We start from the raw sequence: 19,617 nt of genomic DNA on the forward strand, positions 1-19,617 counted from the left end.
AAGCTCCTCATCAAATATTCTAAGCAGCATCACTGGCCTTTGGTTCGCCACGCCAACATCACGGAGAAAGTTTTAAACAGAGGTGGTTTACATTTAAATAAGCAAGGTAACGAACTATTATTTAAAAACTTTGTATCATGTTTAGTAGCAAAGGAAGCTAATCATAATTGAACTGTTTCCTCGAATGCCGATCGTCTTGAATTTCTTGAATCTCGTAACATTAATGACAATAATTTCGAATCAAATCAATTAATGTTAGATAAGCAGAGTTCCATTACTAACAACCGTATTCCTTCTTAACGTGGATTTAAGTTAGCTTCCCTAAATGTTAACAAACTCTCCACGCATATTGATGAAATTAGAATCTTGCTTGCCAATAAGTGTCTTGGTGTTCTTGCTATTCAGGAAACTAAACCGGACGTGTCTAATAATAACTCGGATTTTTATGTCTGTGGCTACGAATTAATTCGAAGAGATAGGCCCAGCGATGGTGGCGTAGGTATATGCTTTTATATTAAATCAACAATAAATTTCTCCGTGCGGACAGATCTTAATATCGACGAGCTTGAAAATCTGTGTATCGAAATTCGCAAGCCGAACGCTAGTCTTTTTATCTTCAGTGACACCGCGGAAATACGTTTTCGTGACGTCACAGTAACTGGTCAGTGGTCATCAACTTTAGGCTGCCAAGCGCGTCCATATGTTTGTAAACTGAGTTCGATGAAGACATCGGCCTTTTGCGTGGTGATAAGTGTTGAGGGGTTTTACCACTCGCTTGGCAAATTAAGAAGAGGTACTGAGACTCTGTAATTTTCTTCTTTATTCTCTCCCTTGTTCCACTGCTTATTTCTACTACTTATTCCTACTACTTATTTCTACTACTTATTTCTACCACTTTCAGCAAGGAGTGCTCCAGTATTAAATACAAAAATCACAGACATGTTTGGGTTAGCTAACCGTGGGAACTTCCAAAACAGGATGTTCAGTGTGGGTAAAACTCAAGGTCAGTTTTACCAACTCAAACATGACCACCTAGCAAGTTAGTTATCTTCAACCATAACAAGGGATTAAAATGTCTAGCACGGTAAGTGCTGAGCCAAGTTCAAGCACACACTAAAAATAAATCATCAAAACTATAGATTCATCAAAATAGCACGTAGGGGCGAAAAGGCGAGACTTAATAAAACAAAAGCTAAACCTAAAAATGCTTGAAATATCGAGCCTTGAAAAGGCTCTACAACATTAGTTGGAAAATATGTATGATACTTCTCCTTGTTTGTTATATTTGATAATAAAACCACGTCTTAACCGAAATAGCGATACAGGGGAGTCAATTTGTTTGGAGTTGTGTGCTGTTTGCTGACTTAGGCTGGCCGTCCGGTTACAAAGCGCGGTCTTGGTTCTTCAGTCGCCCTCGCCTTCAGAATTTTCAAAAACAGCGAGTTATCCAGAAAACGCAGGATTAGTTCTGTAAGATACTTTTCCAGCGAGTCTGAAGACTGGTTGGATTTTTAAGTGTTATAAGCATGAAGCGATACAGGTAATTATTGAGTTGTGAAAATATTCATACACTCACTTTTCGCCGACGTGCGGTGCCTTTTCATTTTGATAATTATTCGCTTGGATGAGAATTTTACCTTTATAGACTGATTTTTTGCCATTCCACCCTTCTGATTTTCTGCCTTTAAGAACGGGTGTCCGTAATCAAAGTATGAAAACATCTGTTCATTTCATATACTTGCAGTTTTATCAACAAGTTATCTCGTGAACAGGCACACCAAACGTACTAAAGACATGTAATAGAGATCTACTATCAACTGCTGTCAATAAAGGCGTAATTCAAGATCAATTATAAATGAACCGATCATGTTGGACGGTCTCAAATATTGCATATTTTCAGCGCCCTCAATCAATCGCCTATATAATAATCTTTGTCGAGCCTTGGCGTAGCAAACAATTCACAACTTCTTCGATTTCCACTTCCTTTGTAAACATCACTAAACAAGCGTTATTCTGTTGCAACAACAGCCACTTTAATTTCCCAAACAGCTCTAATTGTTTTACACGAAAGCATTTTCAATGAAACCCACTTTATTATTATTATTATGCTGTATACACGTTTGGATGCTAGTGAGCTAAGCAAGATAGAGCGAAAATTCGTAACCTATCTGCATGACAGGACAGTTAACTATAATAATATCTAATACTACTTAAATATAAATGATCAATATAAAACGATAAGTGTCAATTGACCCAATACTAAGATGGTTTTTTTTTCATCATAATTATTATATTTTTATAACTCAGTCATCTGAAACTTTTACAGGCACGTGAATGTTTACCTGAGTTATATTCCACTATCTTGCATGTGCATTGCAGTAATTTATGCAAATAATCAGCTACTCTTCTTCCATTCATTTTATTTTAAGATTACCTTTGCTTTGCTTTACATACACATCACATGCTCTGCCACTGTAAGGATAATTAAGATCCCCATCAGTAATATCACATCACATCCCCACAGAACATTGTTATGAAACATTCTTATTTGACTTGTAGCCATTTTCTTTCAAGGTGGCAAAATATATGTATATTACCGAAATTAGTTAAGAATTTCTTATTGACTACAACTAGTGTGGCCATACCAGTGCTCCCCTCCCCAGTAATAAGTTGGGAAAAGGACATATGTATGGTGCTGTCATTGTTTACATTTGAGAATATCCCATCCCTGATTTTTATTTGACTGGATGGGCACAGCAGTGCACAGGCTAATTACAAGCTTTGGTTACTCCTCATGACTTAGTGTTAACTGGGAATTGACAGCTGACTTAATGAAATCAATTTTGTCCTGAACATTTTTAACAAACGACTTTGACTTCACAAATACTTCTGATAATTTCCCTCTGACATTTCCATAATTTGGAAGATTAATCATCATAATCATTATGTTTTTTCCACCTCCATTAACACCCAACACAAGTTCTTCGTTTATTATTCAGGCAGCTTATGAATATAAAAAATCAAGTTTAGAAGATAGTTGATTCATTCAAGGCTGTTGCAATATGAGAAAAAACAATACAAGGCTTTATTCACATAAATCGATTAAATTATATTATTATAATTATTTCACCTCACAGTACTTTTGTTTTTTAAAAATTTGTTTTCTAGTAGTACCAAGATGGTAATGTTACTTTGTGAATCAGGGAGCTATATGAACCAGAAGTATTCTGTTAGCTTACTACATTTTATGTTGCAGACGGCAGTAAGTTAGTAAAGAAAGAAAAGAAAAAGCAAAAAGAAATAAAATAAAATGATTAGTGAGGGAAGAGCAGCATAAAAAAAAGACATACTACAAATTATTCATAATTGTGATAGGAAACAAATACTTGTTGGGAAAGTAAAATTATTGCTCAGAAAAAAAATTACAGCTTAGAAAAAAAAATTACAAACGAAGGTGGAAAGTGAGAACTTAATTTATTACCATTACAATGGACATTTTGTACTTAAACATACCTCGGTTTATTCTTCCTCTAGTTGAGCCAATTTTTGTATTTTGGGGGGCTTCAGTCCTATACATGTTACAGTCAGGTTTTTTGGCCAACTATGATACATACGATAAGGAATTGGGATAGGGTGTCCGTGCTACACTGGCATGTTTTGTCTTCTCGGCGAATCTGACCGGAATGCCGTTGACAGGCCGATCTTTACGGTTCAAGCCACTGCTTTACAAACCTGATGGTGCGGCGTCCTCGGATCACCGCTTCAGCCATTCAAAAACTGTCTCACTTTTAGCCTTAATGCTTATGCTCTTCTATAAACAAAACAGTTGCCACGGAGCCGCCAGCAGAAAACAACAATTTCATATCGTGTGCAACTTCAATTCGGCTTTGGCAAATTAAACAATTGAGCTTGAGAACTATCCAAAAGGTGACTGGAGTTTCAAAGCTAAGTTTACAGTATTCTTTCTAAGTTTTACCTTTTTACGCTGTCGATTTGACTCGCGGCGAAGACATTGTAAAAGTTGACGGCATTTTATGGTTTCGTTGAGGTGTCCGCTGACCAATAAAATACTGTATCGTTCCTTAAAAAACGTATTTCCGCGGTGTCGTTGTACACCCTATGCAGAACGAAAAGAGACTGGGAGCGTTTAACTTGAAAACGAGGCTAGTTGGGCTAAGTAAATAAAAATGGCCGCCTGATGTGAAGAGCACCAGTTTTTGAAAATGCTGCGAAACTGTTGCGTGCCAAACTGTACCAAAAAGAAGTACAGAACCGAAAGTGGGGAGAAAATTTCTTACTTTAGATTTCCGGACGACACTATACTCAAAAAGCGTTGGCTCCATGCCATTCGTCGAGACGAAGGAAAAGAGTTTAGAGACAGCGAAAACACGAAGATCTGTTCTCGTCATTTTAAGCCCGAGGACTTGGTTAAAGCTGTTGGAGGTCAGCGTGTTTATGTGAAGGCAGGGGTAATTCCATCTCGATTTTCGTGGTCCAAGGCAGGTTATCCGAAAAAGAGAGCACCTCCTAAATGCCGCAATATTTCTTCTATAACAGGGTGTTCAAACAAGGAGCTGCAACAATCTCAGTCAAACAACTGCAAATGCAGCTAAAGCAACTTTTGAAACCTGTACTTCATCAGCAGCTATTAGTTATCATGATGTGAAAAGCAGCTTAAATTCGTGTGGAGATCAAACAGGAGAAGTTAAAAGAACTTGTAAGTATTCAAGGTTTTGAACTCGAAAATGCGAAGTTAAAGGCTGAAATAGAGGTATTAAAACGCCAGTTGAATCTTAAAGATTCCCGCCTTTTTCAACCACGCAACTTTTACTACCGACGAGGACATTGCCTTTTATACTGGATTTCCTAACTTAGCAACATTTAATGCTGTGTTTGAATTTTTAAATACTGGATCGAAAGGAGAAAACATAAGGCACTGTTCATCAAAAGAAAGAACTGTCCAAAAGGAGTTTTACGATGGTGGAAACGAGGAACCAGAGGGATGTACTAGCATAGGTAGACGAAGAAGCTTAGAACCCAGCGAGGAGTTCTTCCTTGTTCTGTGCAGACTGAGAAGAGGATTTTCAGAAAAACATCTGGCTCACTTGTTTGGTATTTCACAATCGACAGTAAGCAGAACATTCCTTTCTTGGATTAATTATATGTATTTAAAATTTGGTCAAGTATCTATATGGCCTAATAGGGAGGTCATAAGAGCTACAATGCCTGACAGCTTTAAAGAGAAGTACTCTTCCACCCGTGTAATAATCGATTGTACAGAAATAAGATACCAAATGCCTTCCAGCCTTCTGTTGAATTCCAAACTGTTCAGTACCTATAAGAACCATGTAACTCTAAAAGGCTTAGTTGGAATTGCTCCCAGTGGAGCTATAACTTTTATCAGTCAGCTATATAGTGGAAGCATTTCCGATCGTGAAATTGTTGAACGAAGTGGTTTCCTGAAGTTGGAGTTTGACGATGGTGACACCGTGATGGCCCATAAAGGTTTTACATTTGAAGACCTACTCCCACTGGGTGTAACCCTAAACATTCCCCCCTTTTTAGGTTCCAATAGCCAAATGACACCACAAGATGTTATGAAGACTCAAGAAATTGCTTCTGTTAGAATACATGTTGAACGGGCTATCAACGAAATCAAGAATTTTCACTTATGGCATGGTGTTGTACCCCTCAGTTTGTTTGGGGTAGTAAACCAAATGTGGAGTGTCTGCCTTTTTATGTAACATTCAGGACCCTCTCATTTCCACTTCACAATGAGTTAGTCAGAGGTCTGAGGTACACTACAGAATCTCAGTCAATTTAATAAATGTAAACTTGATGCTATCTCTCAGGTTAACTATTTTCTAAACCAACTAAAACTAAGGATGTGATTCGCTTGCTTTCAGTCCCAAACACTTTAAGATGTAAGTTTTACATGTAGTTCCAAAGATCTTAAAATCAAATAATAAAGAGGTACTAAACTTACAAAAGCTATTATCCTCAAAGCTATCTTATCATGCAGACCATGTTGGTTTAAACATATCCAGTTAGGTATGAGACACAATTCTCTTTACTCATGACAAGATTAGATTGTGGTAGTTAACCCTTCTAATGGTTACTGAACTCTACAGAGGCTGGTGTTATGAAATGTTCAAAATAGCTGTTCTTTAGGCCTTCATTCAATACTTCCCAGAATTGAGGATCAATTACAATCCTCTCTATACTTATACCTTTGTTAGTATAGATAACAAAGTCACACCAACTTCTAAGGGACTAACATGAAACTTTGTGTAAGGACATTTAACCTCTACCAACCCAAAAGGCTTGCTACAGCCTCAGTCAATGACCTTGCCATCTGGTGATGCTGCTAAAAAGGGAGAGGCCATACTGACAACAAGACCACTTTTGAACACTGAAACTGGATTCCTTGTTGAAAACATATATTTTTTATACTCCTTTAAGGCTATAGCCTCGTAGGTTTTCCCATGTGCAGTTTGTTTGGCAGTAAATGGTTTGGGATGAAGCAGATTGTTTACTAGAGTGTCATGATTCCTTTGCCTTTTTACAATTGTGTGGAAAATAGATGCTGTATACCGAAATTTTCTTTCTGCCTGCCATTCTTCTGATGCTACTTGTTCAATTGTTTTATTCTCGATGGTATTATGCTTTACCTCATCAACAATCAAATGTTCCAGGAGTGCTTCCTGGCTACTTCTTAAATCATCTGGCTTTTCATATGGCTCAGATTGTTGCAAAAGAAATGGAGGATATACAGAAATAGCATTTTGTTCATTATGACAGTCCACTCTTGGCATTGAGTCAATATTACAGAAAACTTGAAAATTAGACTCTGTGAACTGTAACTGGTAACTTGCATAGGAGCCACTTGGACATTTTCCAAATTTTGTTTCCTGTAAGTTGGTACAACCAGTAGACATAATTTGAGACAGGGCAAACTTAGGGTTGATCTTTTGAAGTTTGTCTTTTAACAAAGCCTCATCAGATGCCTGTATACCCAAATTTTTCCTGGCTTCATACAACAAGCACCTTACTCCACTATCAGGGTTATATTCTGGGTCTAAATTCACCTTTTTTACCTCAAGTTCCTTGACAGGTTGAGGCTTGATTTTATCCCCTCTTACAGGCCTGTGCCATAGTTGTAAACTTGAAGTGCATGCCTTAGCTTGTGTCATATCAGAGTCATTTTCCAAGTCCTTGATATCTTGACAACAATACAAGCTGAACTTACAGAGTTTCGTCATAACAGCCAGCACATGATTGCAAAAACCAACAGTTCCTGCTACACATGTACATGAGCCATATTTAACAGCTCCAGTTACTAAACAAAGTCCAACTTGTAATTTATGGGGTGGCTCAGTTTTTTTGAAACTATGGTAACACAAGCATTTAAAAAGAAATAATGGTCGTCACTTGCGCAAGTTAAGTCCTTCAGATATTCATCAACAAAAAATGTTTTTGCCTTTTTCATGCTTGTTGCAACCGCATGGTTCTGTTTATTTTTGTCAAAGTTTTTTCCAGATTTAGAAATATGTAAATCCATCTCTGCCCGTGTGAATAATGGCATGCGTTGCAAATTTGTGGACCATCCAGCTGATGGAAATTTAACAGTTCTTTCCTCAGGCATCTCATCACTTTGAGCGAGTTGTTCTTGTCTCTCCTTCCGACGCGTGTATAACAGATTTTTATCGGGATCCACAACTTCTTTATCACGACCAGACGCAACATATTCAAGAACTCTTTAAAATGAAAAGTTGAAAAACTATTAATCATTTCATCAACATTTCATTTCGAAAAGTAATTCCTAAAATCCTTTGATCTTCTTGTACGATATTAAAGTCTGTTTAATTCTAAGAAGTATCACGCACGACTGACAAATACTGTACTTGCCTTTTCGCCAATTGTGCCTTTGCAGTAAATGGTTTGAACCCGGGGGTAACATGTGAAGGTGTAGTCTGATTGTCCGGGTGAGTGTAGTCCTGAGAAGGACTGTTGTCGGTGGTGGTGACTGACGTTTCGACAACCTGTTCGGAAGTCATCATCAGAGTCAAGTGAATGATTGTTGTCAGTAGAATGTTCTTATTCCAGTTCGTGTGAAATGATCGGTTGGTTTTGCCGTGATGTTTTTGGCTGTAAGACTCAAGTGACGTAAGTCGGTCGTGATTGGTCTGTTTCGATCTGTCGGTAAAGTTAGGTCGTTCTTTTTCGGTCGTTTGTGATGTTTATGTCGTGAATGAGTCGTTTGTATGGGGCGGGTAGTTGTTGACATCTGTTTAGGGGAGTCTGTTCTAAGTTAGTAAACCAGCTTTCCAGAGTCAGTCGTTGAAAATAGTCAGTGCTGTTGGTTAGGCATTGCGCAGAGTCCCAGTCAATGTTGTGGTTGGTAAGTCGATGGTGTTCAGCAATGTGATTGCTGACATCACCTTTCCTCGTCGCCCGTCTGTGTTCAGTCAGTCTTGTTGTGAGGTTTCTGCCAGTCTCACCGATGTAAGAGGCTTGGCAGTTGGAACAATTGATCTTATAAATCGTTCCCTGTCTGTTCTTCGGTTCGTCTTTTTCTTTAACGTTGGTTAGTAACTGACGTAGTGTGTTGATGGGTTTGTGGGCGACGCGGATATTGAAGGGTAGTAAGATGCGCGAGATGTTTTCAGACATGCCTTTTATGTACGGTATGGTTGCTGTAGTCGTAGAGGTTGCGGTGTCGTTTGTTTCGGTAGTGGTAGTGGGTCGGTGAGTGTTTCGTCGGATGAAGTCGTTGTTGTAGTTGTTCTTCGAAAAAACGCGGTGAAGGTATTTTGTTCTCGTCGGAAAAGCTGTCTGTCGAGTCACATACTAGTTGTGCGCGTCGTCTTAGAGTTCTGATAGTCGTGGCTTTGTGTGATGTAGGGTTGTAGGATGACTCGTCTAGTAATCTGTCGGTGTGTGTCGGTTTCCTGTAAACTGTCGTTCGTAATGAGTTGTCGTTGCGGCTTACCAGGCAGTCTAGAAAAGGAAGTTTGCCATTTTCTTCGACTTCTCTGGTAAATATGTCAGTGTTTTGTTCGTTAAGGTGGTTGTGGAATGCGTCAATTTCGTCGTGTCGAACGGCCGTGAATAGGGAGCTTAAGCAACCACGACGAAAGGGAGGACGACGACGTCAAGTAATCGCGGAGGGTCTGGAACCAGGACGTCGTTTTTAGCGGAAAAATGAAACTTAAGCAGTGAAGTTGCTCAAGGACGACGACGTCTGAAATCTTGTTTATTCGCGCTTCGTCAGTTTAAGAAATGACATCGTTCAGAGACGTCCAAAGCCTTCTTCTTCTCAGTCATGGATCAAATCTCGTTGAAGATGAGGAGTTTTTGATATTATACGACTTGTTCGAGCCAAGAAATCCGGACTTCCCTCACGAGGCTTACGCCAAATTCGACCTAGATGAGATGGCCGAGTCTGAGAGTCTCGCAGAGTTTAGATTCAGGAAAAGAGACATTTTCTCGCTGGCAGAAGTTTTGGACATTCCGGAAACCATACGATGCGACCAAAGATCGATTTGTGGTGGAATAGAGGGGCTATGTATGCTGCTTAGGTGGTTTTCATATCCATGCAGATACGGAGACATGATTCAGCGATTCGCGAAGCCAGTCCCTTTATTCAGCATGGTTACGAACCTCTTGATTGATCACATGTATGCTATCCATGGTCGACGGCTTACCCAGTGGTATCTTGACATCTTGAGTCCCGATCATCTTGAGATGTACGCGGCAGCCATTACGTCCAGAGGTTCACCTTTAGACAACTGTTTTGGATTTATCGATGGCACCGTACGGCCAATCGCACGACCAGGAGAGAATCAGCGGATTATGTACAATGGACACAAGCGAGTCCATGCCCTAAAGTTCCAGTCCAATGTTTTATCAAATGGTTTAATTGGAAACATGTACGGTCCAGTAGGTAAGAAGTAAAGCCATGTAGTTGTATTTTTTGGACGTAAATTAGAAACGTTACGTGTATGTTTATAATTTCCTTTGACTAATTTGGTCCCATTAGCGATTTTGTTTTTTCATCTGCTTGTTTCAGAAGGCAAAAAACATGACGCATCAATGCTTACAGAGTCAGGACTGATGCGAGACCTGCAGCAGCACGCTTTTTCCCATGGTGGTCAGCCAATGTGCCTTTACGGCGATCCCGCATATCCGCTAAGGGTGCACCTTCAGGGCCCCTTCAGATTTGGAGTTTTGACCGACGAAATGAAGGCTTACAACACAGCAATGAGTACTGTAAGGTCTTCTGTGGAATGGTTATTTGGGGACATAGTCAATTATTTTAAGTTTATGGACTTCAACAAAAATTTAAAACTTGGACTTAGTAGCATCGGCAAAATGTATATTGTTTGTGCTCTTCTCCAAAATGCCCTAACCTGTCTTTATGGCAACAACACATCTACCTTTTTTGATCTTGATCCACCAACATTAGAAGAGTATTTCTCCTAGTTAAATCAACGAAAACATTATTTTTTTTTTCAAACAGAACTGCTTTTACATCGAAAAGAAAGCATGTAACAATAGTCTCCGGCAACTGTATCAAGAAGGACTTTAACACAACTGTGAGATTTTTTGACAAAATATCAAATATCGATGTAGTCTGTATGAAATATATCTAATAAATATATTGAATATACTCAAATATATAAATATATATTCAACGTTTTCTGATGAGGCGTACAATACTAAACTCAACTGTTCATCCTTTAGCTACCTGGCAAACTTATTTTGGAACAAATTTTTCCATAAAAGTTAACAATGACTGCGACTGTTGCTGTTGTTGATTTATCATGGCCAACATCATCTGTTGCTGCTGCTGTTGCTGTTGAAGCATAGTGGCGATCAAATTTTCTTGATGTTGGTTCTTTTCTTTCTCTCTCTCCATCATGTTCCCCTGTTCCTTCTTCCTCAGTTCCAATTCTTGCTCCTTCAAAGCAATCTCTTTAGCAGCCCTTTCCTTTAAACACTCAACAGCATCCGCTGTGCTCCAGCGACTCTTCTTTTTTGGAGCTTCTGAGTCATCACCTCCCTTCTTTCTTTTAGCAGTTTGTCCCATACGTTCCAGCGCTTGCTTACGCATATGTTCGGCTGCTGTCTTGTCATTCTCAACTATTTTTCGCTTATTTCCATCATCGCTCTCCATCTGCTCTTTTGCAGCCTTCTCCTTCGCTAGAACCTCCTCTAGAAGGGCATCAAGCTCCGAGGTGTCCACATCAATACCAGTGCTTTTCTCCTCCATCTTCAATTTAACTTGCATTTTCTTAGTTAGTAAGTTATACCGGTCACACACAGACCGCGCTGTAACTCTGAACTTTAGGGCTGGCATTGCGTTTAAATTCTCTGCTATTGATTCCCATGCTTGGCCTCTTTCGGTACTTCTCATTTTAAAACGGTACGGTTCTTCTACGAGGACTTCCCGGCACATCGCTATGTCGTGGTCATTATTCCAAACAAAGTTCGGATTTCTGTCAAAGTATAAATAAATAAGATTTCAAATTGTAGAGTGCTACAATTCTGTATAATTTTAATGTTCCCGACATTTGACTGTAAAATGGTATCTAATTTTGCGGAGAAATTTCCACCTATATATCGAAAGTGCGAGAGTAGGTTATTCAATTCTCGAACATCAACAGTCCAAGGAATTATTAAGCTTTAGGTTTATTAACAACAATTTACGCCTGACAAAAGTTAAAAAGATTAAATTTTACGGAAGTTGTTTCACATTTAAATTCAGTTCTAAGTGCAGCTGATATAAACAAACACAAAATTCTTTAGTAGCAATAATCCGGCAGTTCCATACACACAGCTTTTGACCGAACGCAGAGGTATATTGTACTGCCATTTAAAACTCTTCATTCAATAAAAATGATAAACAGCACTCTTTCATAAAATATACTCAAATAAATTTTAACTTGCGTGGTCGCTCTCACCGCTTGACTGGACATCTGTTGTGCGGAGAAAGGAAAATGAGTTACAGTGTAGTGGGTTTTAGAATTTGATATTTGTTTAGAAAACTGAACAGGGAGGTTTAAATCAACCGAATAAGCGAATACAAACTCCAACCGGCCATAGACAGTAAAATAAAACCACAATAAACACTCACCTTTTGATAAGAAAAGCTGCTTTCAAGTTACGAAGTTCACGACGACGTGAAACAGGTCCTTCTCAAGTCGTCGACGACACGACGACGACGGAATTGTTGGTTCGCGCTTGCGCAGTGACGTTCACGTTACTTCCAGTCGTCGTCCTACGTTCGTCGTCGTGGTTGCTTAAGCTCCCTAATATGTCGTCAACGTAACGTAACCAAAGCGGTATCGTTTGTCGGCAAGTCGAAAGGGCGCGTTCCTCGATGTTCTGCATCACAATTTCTGCTATAACAACAGAAACTGGAGACCCCATGACAGTGCCGTGTAACTGTTTGTAGTGTTTACCGTTGTACTGAAAGTAAGTAGACGTTAGGCAAATGTTTAGCAAGTCCATGATGTCGTCTGTCGGTAGCGGTAGTGGGTCGGTAGATTGTCGGATTGCAGTCTCAGTGCATTGTAATGCTAATTGAAGTGGAATACTTGTGAACAGTGATTTCACATCAAATGACACTAGTTTGTAGTCGTCAGGTATCTGAACAGTCTTGGTAGCGTTAATGAAGTCTTCTGTGGATTGTAGTTCTGTGGATTGTATGTCTGGATTTGTCGGTTAGCGGTTGTAGTATTGTCGTCAGGTACTTGGATAGTTGGTATGTGGGAGAGCCACAGAAAGAAACAATAGGTCGGATCGGGAAACCAGGTTTGTGTAGTTTCGGCAAACCGTAGAGTTTCGGTGGCTGTGGTACCGAGCACCTCAGTCGATAGTACCGTTGGGTGTCAAAGGCGTTCGTTTTCTTGAGTGTCAGTAGTTTACTGTTGAGTTTTCTGTACTGACTGGCAAAACCAACCGATCATTTCACACGAACTGGAATAAGAACATTCTACTGACAACAATCATTCACTTGACTCTGATGATGACTTCCGCACAGGTTGTCGAAACGTCAGTCACCACCACCGACAACAGTCCTTCTCAGGACTACACTCACCCGGACGATCAGACTACACCTTCACAATTGTGCCTTTGTTTTTAACCCCTTTGCTGGATCGCCACGACATTTTAACCAAAAACGAAGTTCATCTGATTTTAGAGCAGTCAGATTTCTTCCTTGAGGCGATGTTCCTGGGATATCTTCCTCCGTAAGAATCTGAGAAAGACGGCTACTTACTGAGTCATGAGCGGCCATATTTTTAACACGAGCCAACAAGGCCCAACTAGCCTCGTTTTCACGTTTATCGCTCCCAGTCTCTTCTCGTTATGCACAGGGTGTATAGGCCTCCTAATTCTCCGACAGGGCTATTCTCACATTTGGAAAATCTTATTGCGAAGCTTGATCTAACAAATATTGAATTTTTCCCACTTGGTGATATGAATGCCGATATGGCCTTAGCCTGCGAACAGGCTCCCGGCTTGGAGGAGCACAACGGCGCGAAGCAGGGGAAGGGAAACCTGCACGCGTCTTGCTAAATCTCGTCTACCTCCCACAAGAACCCAGCGGAGAACTTATCGTGATAACTGTCAAATGTCAACCAATCAGCGCGCGCCGGAAGTCAAATCCAAAACAGAAAACAAACAAACGAACAGGCTCCTGGCGTACGAGCGCCATGTCTTACGGAGAAACTCCAAAAAGATGTGTAGCGAAGACGCCGAGACACGAAAGCCCGAATGTTTACTGCAGATGTTGCAAGCTGTCTTTAAAACTTCAATATGGTGATTCTTGTAAATCACTCTCAACTGAAAATTTGTTTAAACCCTCAAATAAGAAGGCAATCGAAGGTGAGGTTTTATCTCAAGTACTCGAACAAGCTGGAATTGAAGTCATTTGTCTGACAGACTTTGCAAACCTTGTGCAACAAAGCTCAGAAGGGCATGTGAAGGAATGATATTTATTTCTTGCACCATAAATGTGTTCAATCCGAAGTTCGTCGCCGTAAATACCTGTAGTGAACTGGAGGTCAAGTCAACAGAGGCTCCTCCCAGATCAAAGAGGGCGCTACCGTGTTCTGTATCTACTCCAGAGAGATGTCCCGGAGCAAAAAAAATGCAGAAAGTCTCTTCTGAATTCCAAGGGCCAAGTTCCAAAGATGAAGTCCACAGACCCAGAGTCTGTGCTCGAAAATCTCCGGGAATGCAATTCCAGGAAAATGTTGCGCTTCGTCAGCAGCCCGCCGAAGCGGTCTGCGAGAATTCTCTTTTAAATATTGATGATATCACCGACCCTGAACTGCAGTTGACCCGTGTGAAAGTGCTAACCTTGTGGCCTAGTGGAAGAACAGATGTTCGAGCGCCCGAAGCGAAAGAGGATAACCTCCTCCTAAACAATGTTGCTTTGGCGAATTGGCAAGCGGTACCTAACGCAGTTGTTAAGCATGGCAAATTGAAACCGGAGATACTGAAAGCCCTCTGGCGTGTCTTAAACAGTGAATTCAGACAGTACTGTTCCTCCAAATCGGTATTGAAAGGTTGTTCAACAGAGGAACAAATTGCTTTCTCTCGCAACTTAGTTTTAGATGAGATGATTTCAAGTTGTCCCTTTTGGAGTTCCTGCATTGGTGGAGCGTGTGGAGTTGTTCTGAAGCAAGGTTGTGAGCATCAGGATTTCGTGAAGAACTCTGTTGCCCTTGCCACTTCTGTGACCGCTCGGGTACGAAATAAATGCATGTCTGCCTTAGCTTACAGAGTTTCAAGTGTTTTATTTCATGGTGGAGTCTCTCATCAAGACCTGATCCGACTCAACCGACCTGGAATTTGTACGTCCCCAGATAGGATCATGGCTCTTCAAAGTAGCTTGGGCAAAAACTTTGACGCCAAAGTGATGTCATAAAAAGGCTCTTCAGCAAAAACCAGCGTAAACCCTCTCGCCCTATTGATGCAAATTGAAAACATGCAGGTTCCCGTTACGGATAACATGGAGGACGAAGTCTCGCTACATCTGAGTGAAGAAAGCTTGAGAAGTTATACAAGCATTTTACACCTAAAGCTTTCTTTGCTGTCTCCAAAATGTTACAGGCAGAGAAGGAAAAAAAGGAATTGTAGTATTATCTCCAGTGCTATTCTCAAGCGAGTTATCAGTAATCACAAGAAGTTCAACTTTCCATTCTTTAAGTAAGTAATAAGTTATCTTTATCTGTGTGACGAGCCTAAAGTACAGGTCACATCCCATAGGTCAGAGTCAACTGCCTAAACCAAACCCTGATACTAAGCCTAAATTTGATGGGCTAACCCTAACAACGGCCTCAACCAAACACTGATACTAAACCTAAATCTGATGGGCTAACCCTAACAACTGCCTAAACCAAACCCTGATACTAAACCAAAATGTGATGGCCTAACCCTAACAACTGCCTAAACCAAACCCTGATACTAAGCCTTAATTTGATCGGCTAACCCTAACGACTGCCTAAACAAAACCCTGATACTAAGCCTAAATTTGATGGGCTAACCCTAACAACTGCCTAAACCAAACCCTGATGCTAAACCTAAATTTGATGGACTAACCCTAACAACTGCCTAGACCAAACCCTGATACTAAGTATCAAACTGATGGGCTAACCCTAACAACTGCCTAAACCTAACCCTCATACTAAGCCTCAATTTTATGGGCTAACCCTAACAACTGCCTAAACCAAACCCTGATACTAAGCCTAAATCTGATGGGCTAACCCTAACAACTGACTAGACCAAATCCTAATACTAAGCCTAAATTTGATGAACTAACCCTAACAACTGCCTAAACCAAACCCTGATGCTAAACCTAAATTTGATAGGCTAAACCCTAACAACTGTCTAAAGCAAACCCTGATGCTAAACCTAAATCTGATGGGCTAACCCTAACAACTGCCTAAACCAAACCCTGATACTAAGCCTAAATCTGATGGGCTAACCCATACAACTGCCGAAACCAAAACCTGATACTAAGCCTAAATTTGATGGACTAACCCTACCAACTGCCTAAACCAAACCCTGATGCTAAGCCTAAATTTCATGGGCTAAACCTAAATCTAATGGGTTAACCCGAAAACAACTGCCAAAACCAAACCCTGATACTAAGCCTCAATTTTATGGGCTAACCCCAACAACTGCCTAAACCAAACCCTGATACTAAGCCTAAATCTGATGGGCTAACCCTTAGAACTGCCTAAACCAAACCCTGATACTAAACCTAAATCTGATGGGCTAACCCTAACAACTGCCTAAACCAAACCCTGATACTAAACCTAAATCTGATGGGCTAACCCTAACAACTGCCTAAACCAAACCCTGATACTAAACCTAAATCTGATGGGCTAACCCTAACAACTGCCTAAACCAAACCCTGATACTACGTTTAAATTTGATGGGCTAACCCTAACAACTGCCTAAACCAAACCCTGATACTAAACCTAAGTCTGATGGGCTAACCCTAACAACTACCTAAACCAAACCCTGATACTAAGCGTAAATCTGATGGGCTAACCCTAACAGGAATAAGAGTTGACTTGTGGAATGTGAACTGTATTTTAGACCCATCCTTATCTGTTTTTTGAGCATGTAACATTTAAAAAAAGTCAAGTTGTACAAAAATTAAAAAAACTTTGATTACAACATGAAAATATCTTTTTCTTGCAAAACAATGAAACAAAAGTATGAATTAACAAACTCGCTTGTTCTAATGTGTACTTAATGTTGTAAAAGAGTGCCTCCATACATTGAAAGAAACCTATGGAATCAATTATGCTCCAAAATTTACTTTTTCAGGTCAACAAGTTATGCAAATACTGTAAAATGCAGTGAAAACACCAGTCCTTATAGAAATTTCTGTACGGTTTTTTTTTTTTACAAGGCCTCCAAAGATATGTCACCCAAATTTGAAAGCTATTGAAGCCTTTTAAAATAAACCACATGAATACCTAAAAAATTAAAGTTGATATGAGGGGTAGTAACTTCAAGCTACTGCAAATTGTAGGGACAATAATGTCAGAATGTTTTGGTGCAAGTGGTTTTAATTATTTTGTTTACAATTTATTGTTGTAAATGGTTTGAACCCGGGGGTAACATGTGAAGGTATAGTCTGATCGTCCGGGTGAGTGTAGTCCTGAGAAGGACTGTTGTCGGTGGCAGTGACTGACGTTTCGACAACCTGTGCGGAAGTCATCATCAGAGTCAAGTGAATGATTGTTGTCAGTAGAATGTTTTTATTCCAGTTCGTGTGAAATGATCGGTTGGTTTTGCCGTGATGTTATTGGCTGTAAGACTAAAGTGACTTGACAATTGGCTGTAAATGACTAAAGTGAAGTAATTTATTGTTATCAGGATAGTTGGTGATAACATTGATTATGTTCTTCATGCACGGATTCAAGCAAAAGAGCATGGCAACCAGTCAATCCACTGGACACACCAGTATGCCATACCTAACAGTGTAACTGATCCCCTGCTAGACGACAGCAAGCCCCAGAAAAAGGGGTTGAAGGTCATATCTGTGCTGCCTTTGCTGAAATGTCAGGAATGGCCAAAGCAGATGGTATTATTCTTACATTTTTTTCCAATGCACATTTTTCAGTCAATTTCTAGCTACCAAAATATTCAGAATATCAGGCTAGATAAAGAATGTTAGTGTTTCCTTATCTAACCCACCCAGTATTTATTATTTTAGTAACTGAACTGACAGTCACATGACACAAAAGTGTTTGCTTTGTAGATTATTACAACAGTAGTACATATAAGAAATTAACATTATTTTAAATTATGAGTTATAAATTAATATTATTTATTATTTTCAGACAAACCAAACTAAATTCTGTTTCGTCATTGGTCATTGGTCGTTACGGAGTCACGTGAGAAGGCGCACGAGCCTGGGAAGATCAGTTGTGTACGATCCTTTTGGGAAGGTCGGACGGTGTTTGCACGACACTGAGAAAACTAGATGACTGCCGAAAATATGAGTGGAAGGGACCCCCTTTCACCGGTAGAAGATGAAAATTTACTTTCTGAAGAAAACGAGAGAGCGAATTCTTCGCATCGGGGTACAGACAAAGTGCTTGCTGATGTATTGTCGGCCATGACCCAAATGAGTTCTACCATGTCGTCCATGGAAAACACAATGAAACGGTTAGCTGGCGCACCAGAAGACCATGCTACACCATCAAAAAAGAGGAGAACATCTCCTACAACTAATACCATGAGTGATAGTGGAGATTCAGACCCTGAGAAGTCAGATTCTGAGGAACTTAATTTCCCGCCCAATGGCGACCCGCCAAAACTGGGCAGCTCTGACGCATTGCTCAATGAAATTGCTCAAGACTTTGAGTCGGATGAGCAAACTGACCCAAAAGTCGCTCAGAAATTGGCGGATATTGTCAATAAGCGATGGGGTTCTAAGTTAGAGGAAGCCAAATTAAAAGTAAAATTGGCGAAATACAATCGACCCGATAATTGCGAGAAATTAACTGTGCCAAAAGTCAACCCCGAGATCTGGAATAAGCTGAAGCACGTGACCAGGAGCGCAGATTTACGCCTTGCCAACATGCAGAAAGTACTTGTCAAAGTCGGTAGTGCAATCGCTAAATCGACTGACACACTGTTGGCTATCCGTGCAGATCCTGAGAAGACTTCAGCGTCGGCTCTCACTGAGAAATTGGGGAAATTAATCACGCATAATGCTGACGCTCAGGCATTGTTAGGCCATGTAAACATTGACCTATCATACCGTCGACGCGACGCCATCAAACCAAACTTAAATAACGAATATTCCTCGTTGTGTGGCTCTCAAGTACCCATCACGAGTTTATTGTTTGGAGATGAGCTGCAATCTCAGCTTAACAATATCAAAGCAACTAACAAAATTGGCCATGCGACTACTGCAAAGCCATATTATCGCAACCATAGCGATGGCTGGGGGGGGCAAATCTTCTCACTCAAATGGAAAGCCTTTTTTAGGGAAGAGGGGCCGGTCTTACCGGCCACACAACCACAATTCCTACAAACCACAGGCAACCGAGAAGAAATCCAGCGAGTGAAATGCTCTGATACCCCAACAAACAAGGTAAAATGTTACAGTTCCTTGAGCACAAGGCGCACTGCTTTAAAGCAGGGGGGCTGGGAGAATATTATTATCAGTGGCAGGCCTTAACCTCAGACCCTGAGATATTGCAAATGATACTAGGCCAGCCAATCGAGTTTACCAGAACTCCATATCAAAGAGTAGTTCCCAAAGAGAAAAAAATCCTTGATTTAGACAAACAACATGTCATTGATACTGAAATAGCTGAACTCCTTGCTAAGGGTGTTATTACCCCAAGTAGCCATGAAAAAGGGGAATATATCTCTCCTATTTTCACTAGGGCCAAAAAGGATGGTTCTTACAGAGTAATTTTAAATCTCAAGCGTTTAAACATTCATGTACAATACCACCATTTTAAAATCGACTCACTTAATACTGTTTTACAAATGGTAAAACCTGGGTGCTTTATGGCATCCATAGATTTAAAGGATGCATATTATTCTGTGCCTATTGCCACTGCA

At 40.2% G+C, this 19,617-nt stretch overlaps 3 protein-coding genes across 3 annotated transcripts; 2 read left to right on the forward strand and 1 right to left on the reverse strand.

Moving 5' to 3' along the window:
* Nucleotides 1-4,223: 4,223 nt before the first annotated feature.
* LOC111344104 (uncharacterized) lies at nt 4,224-5,744 on the forward strand. Its single transcript, XM_088726312.1, has 3 exons — nt 4,224-4,469; nt 4,558-4,717; nt 4,876-5,744. The coding sequence occupies exons 1-3, from the start codon at nt 4,224-4,226 to the stop codon at nt 5,742-5,744; spliced, it is 1,275 nt and encodes a 424-aa protein (XP_088582438.1).
* Nucleotides 5,745-7,931: 2,187 nt separating this feature from the next.
* On the forward strand, nt 7,932-10,594 carry LOC111325775 (uncharacterized). The gene is made up of 2 exons (XM_022929669.2): nt 7,932-9,946; nt 10,073-10,594. Exons 1-2 carry the CDS (start codon nt 9,283-9,285, stop codon nt 10,483-10,485), a joined length of 1,077 nt encoding a protein of 358 aa, XP_022785404.2. The 5' UTR covers nt 7,932-9,282; the 3' UTR covers nt 10,486-10,594.
* A 53-nt stretch (nt 10,595-10,647) lies between these two features.
* Nucleotides 10,648-11,498, reverse strand: LOC148726317 (uncharacterized). The gene has a single exon (XM_088727088.1). The coding sequence runs from the start codon at nt 11,459-11,461 to the stop codon at nt 10,760-10,762; it is 702 nt and encodes a 233-aa protein (XP_088583214.1). The 5' UTR covers nt 11,462-11,498; the 3' UTR covers nt 10,648-10,759.
* Between the last annotated feature and the right edge of the window lie 8,119 nt (nt 11,499-19,617).

This window comes from Stylophora pistillata, chromosome 7 (assembly GCF_964205215.1).
Source record: "Stylophora pistillata chromosome 7, jaStyPist1.2, whole genome shotgun sequence".
NCBI lineage: Eukaryota > Metazoa > Cnidaria > Anthozoa > Scleractinia > Pocilloporidae > Stylophora > Stylophora pistillata.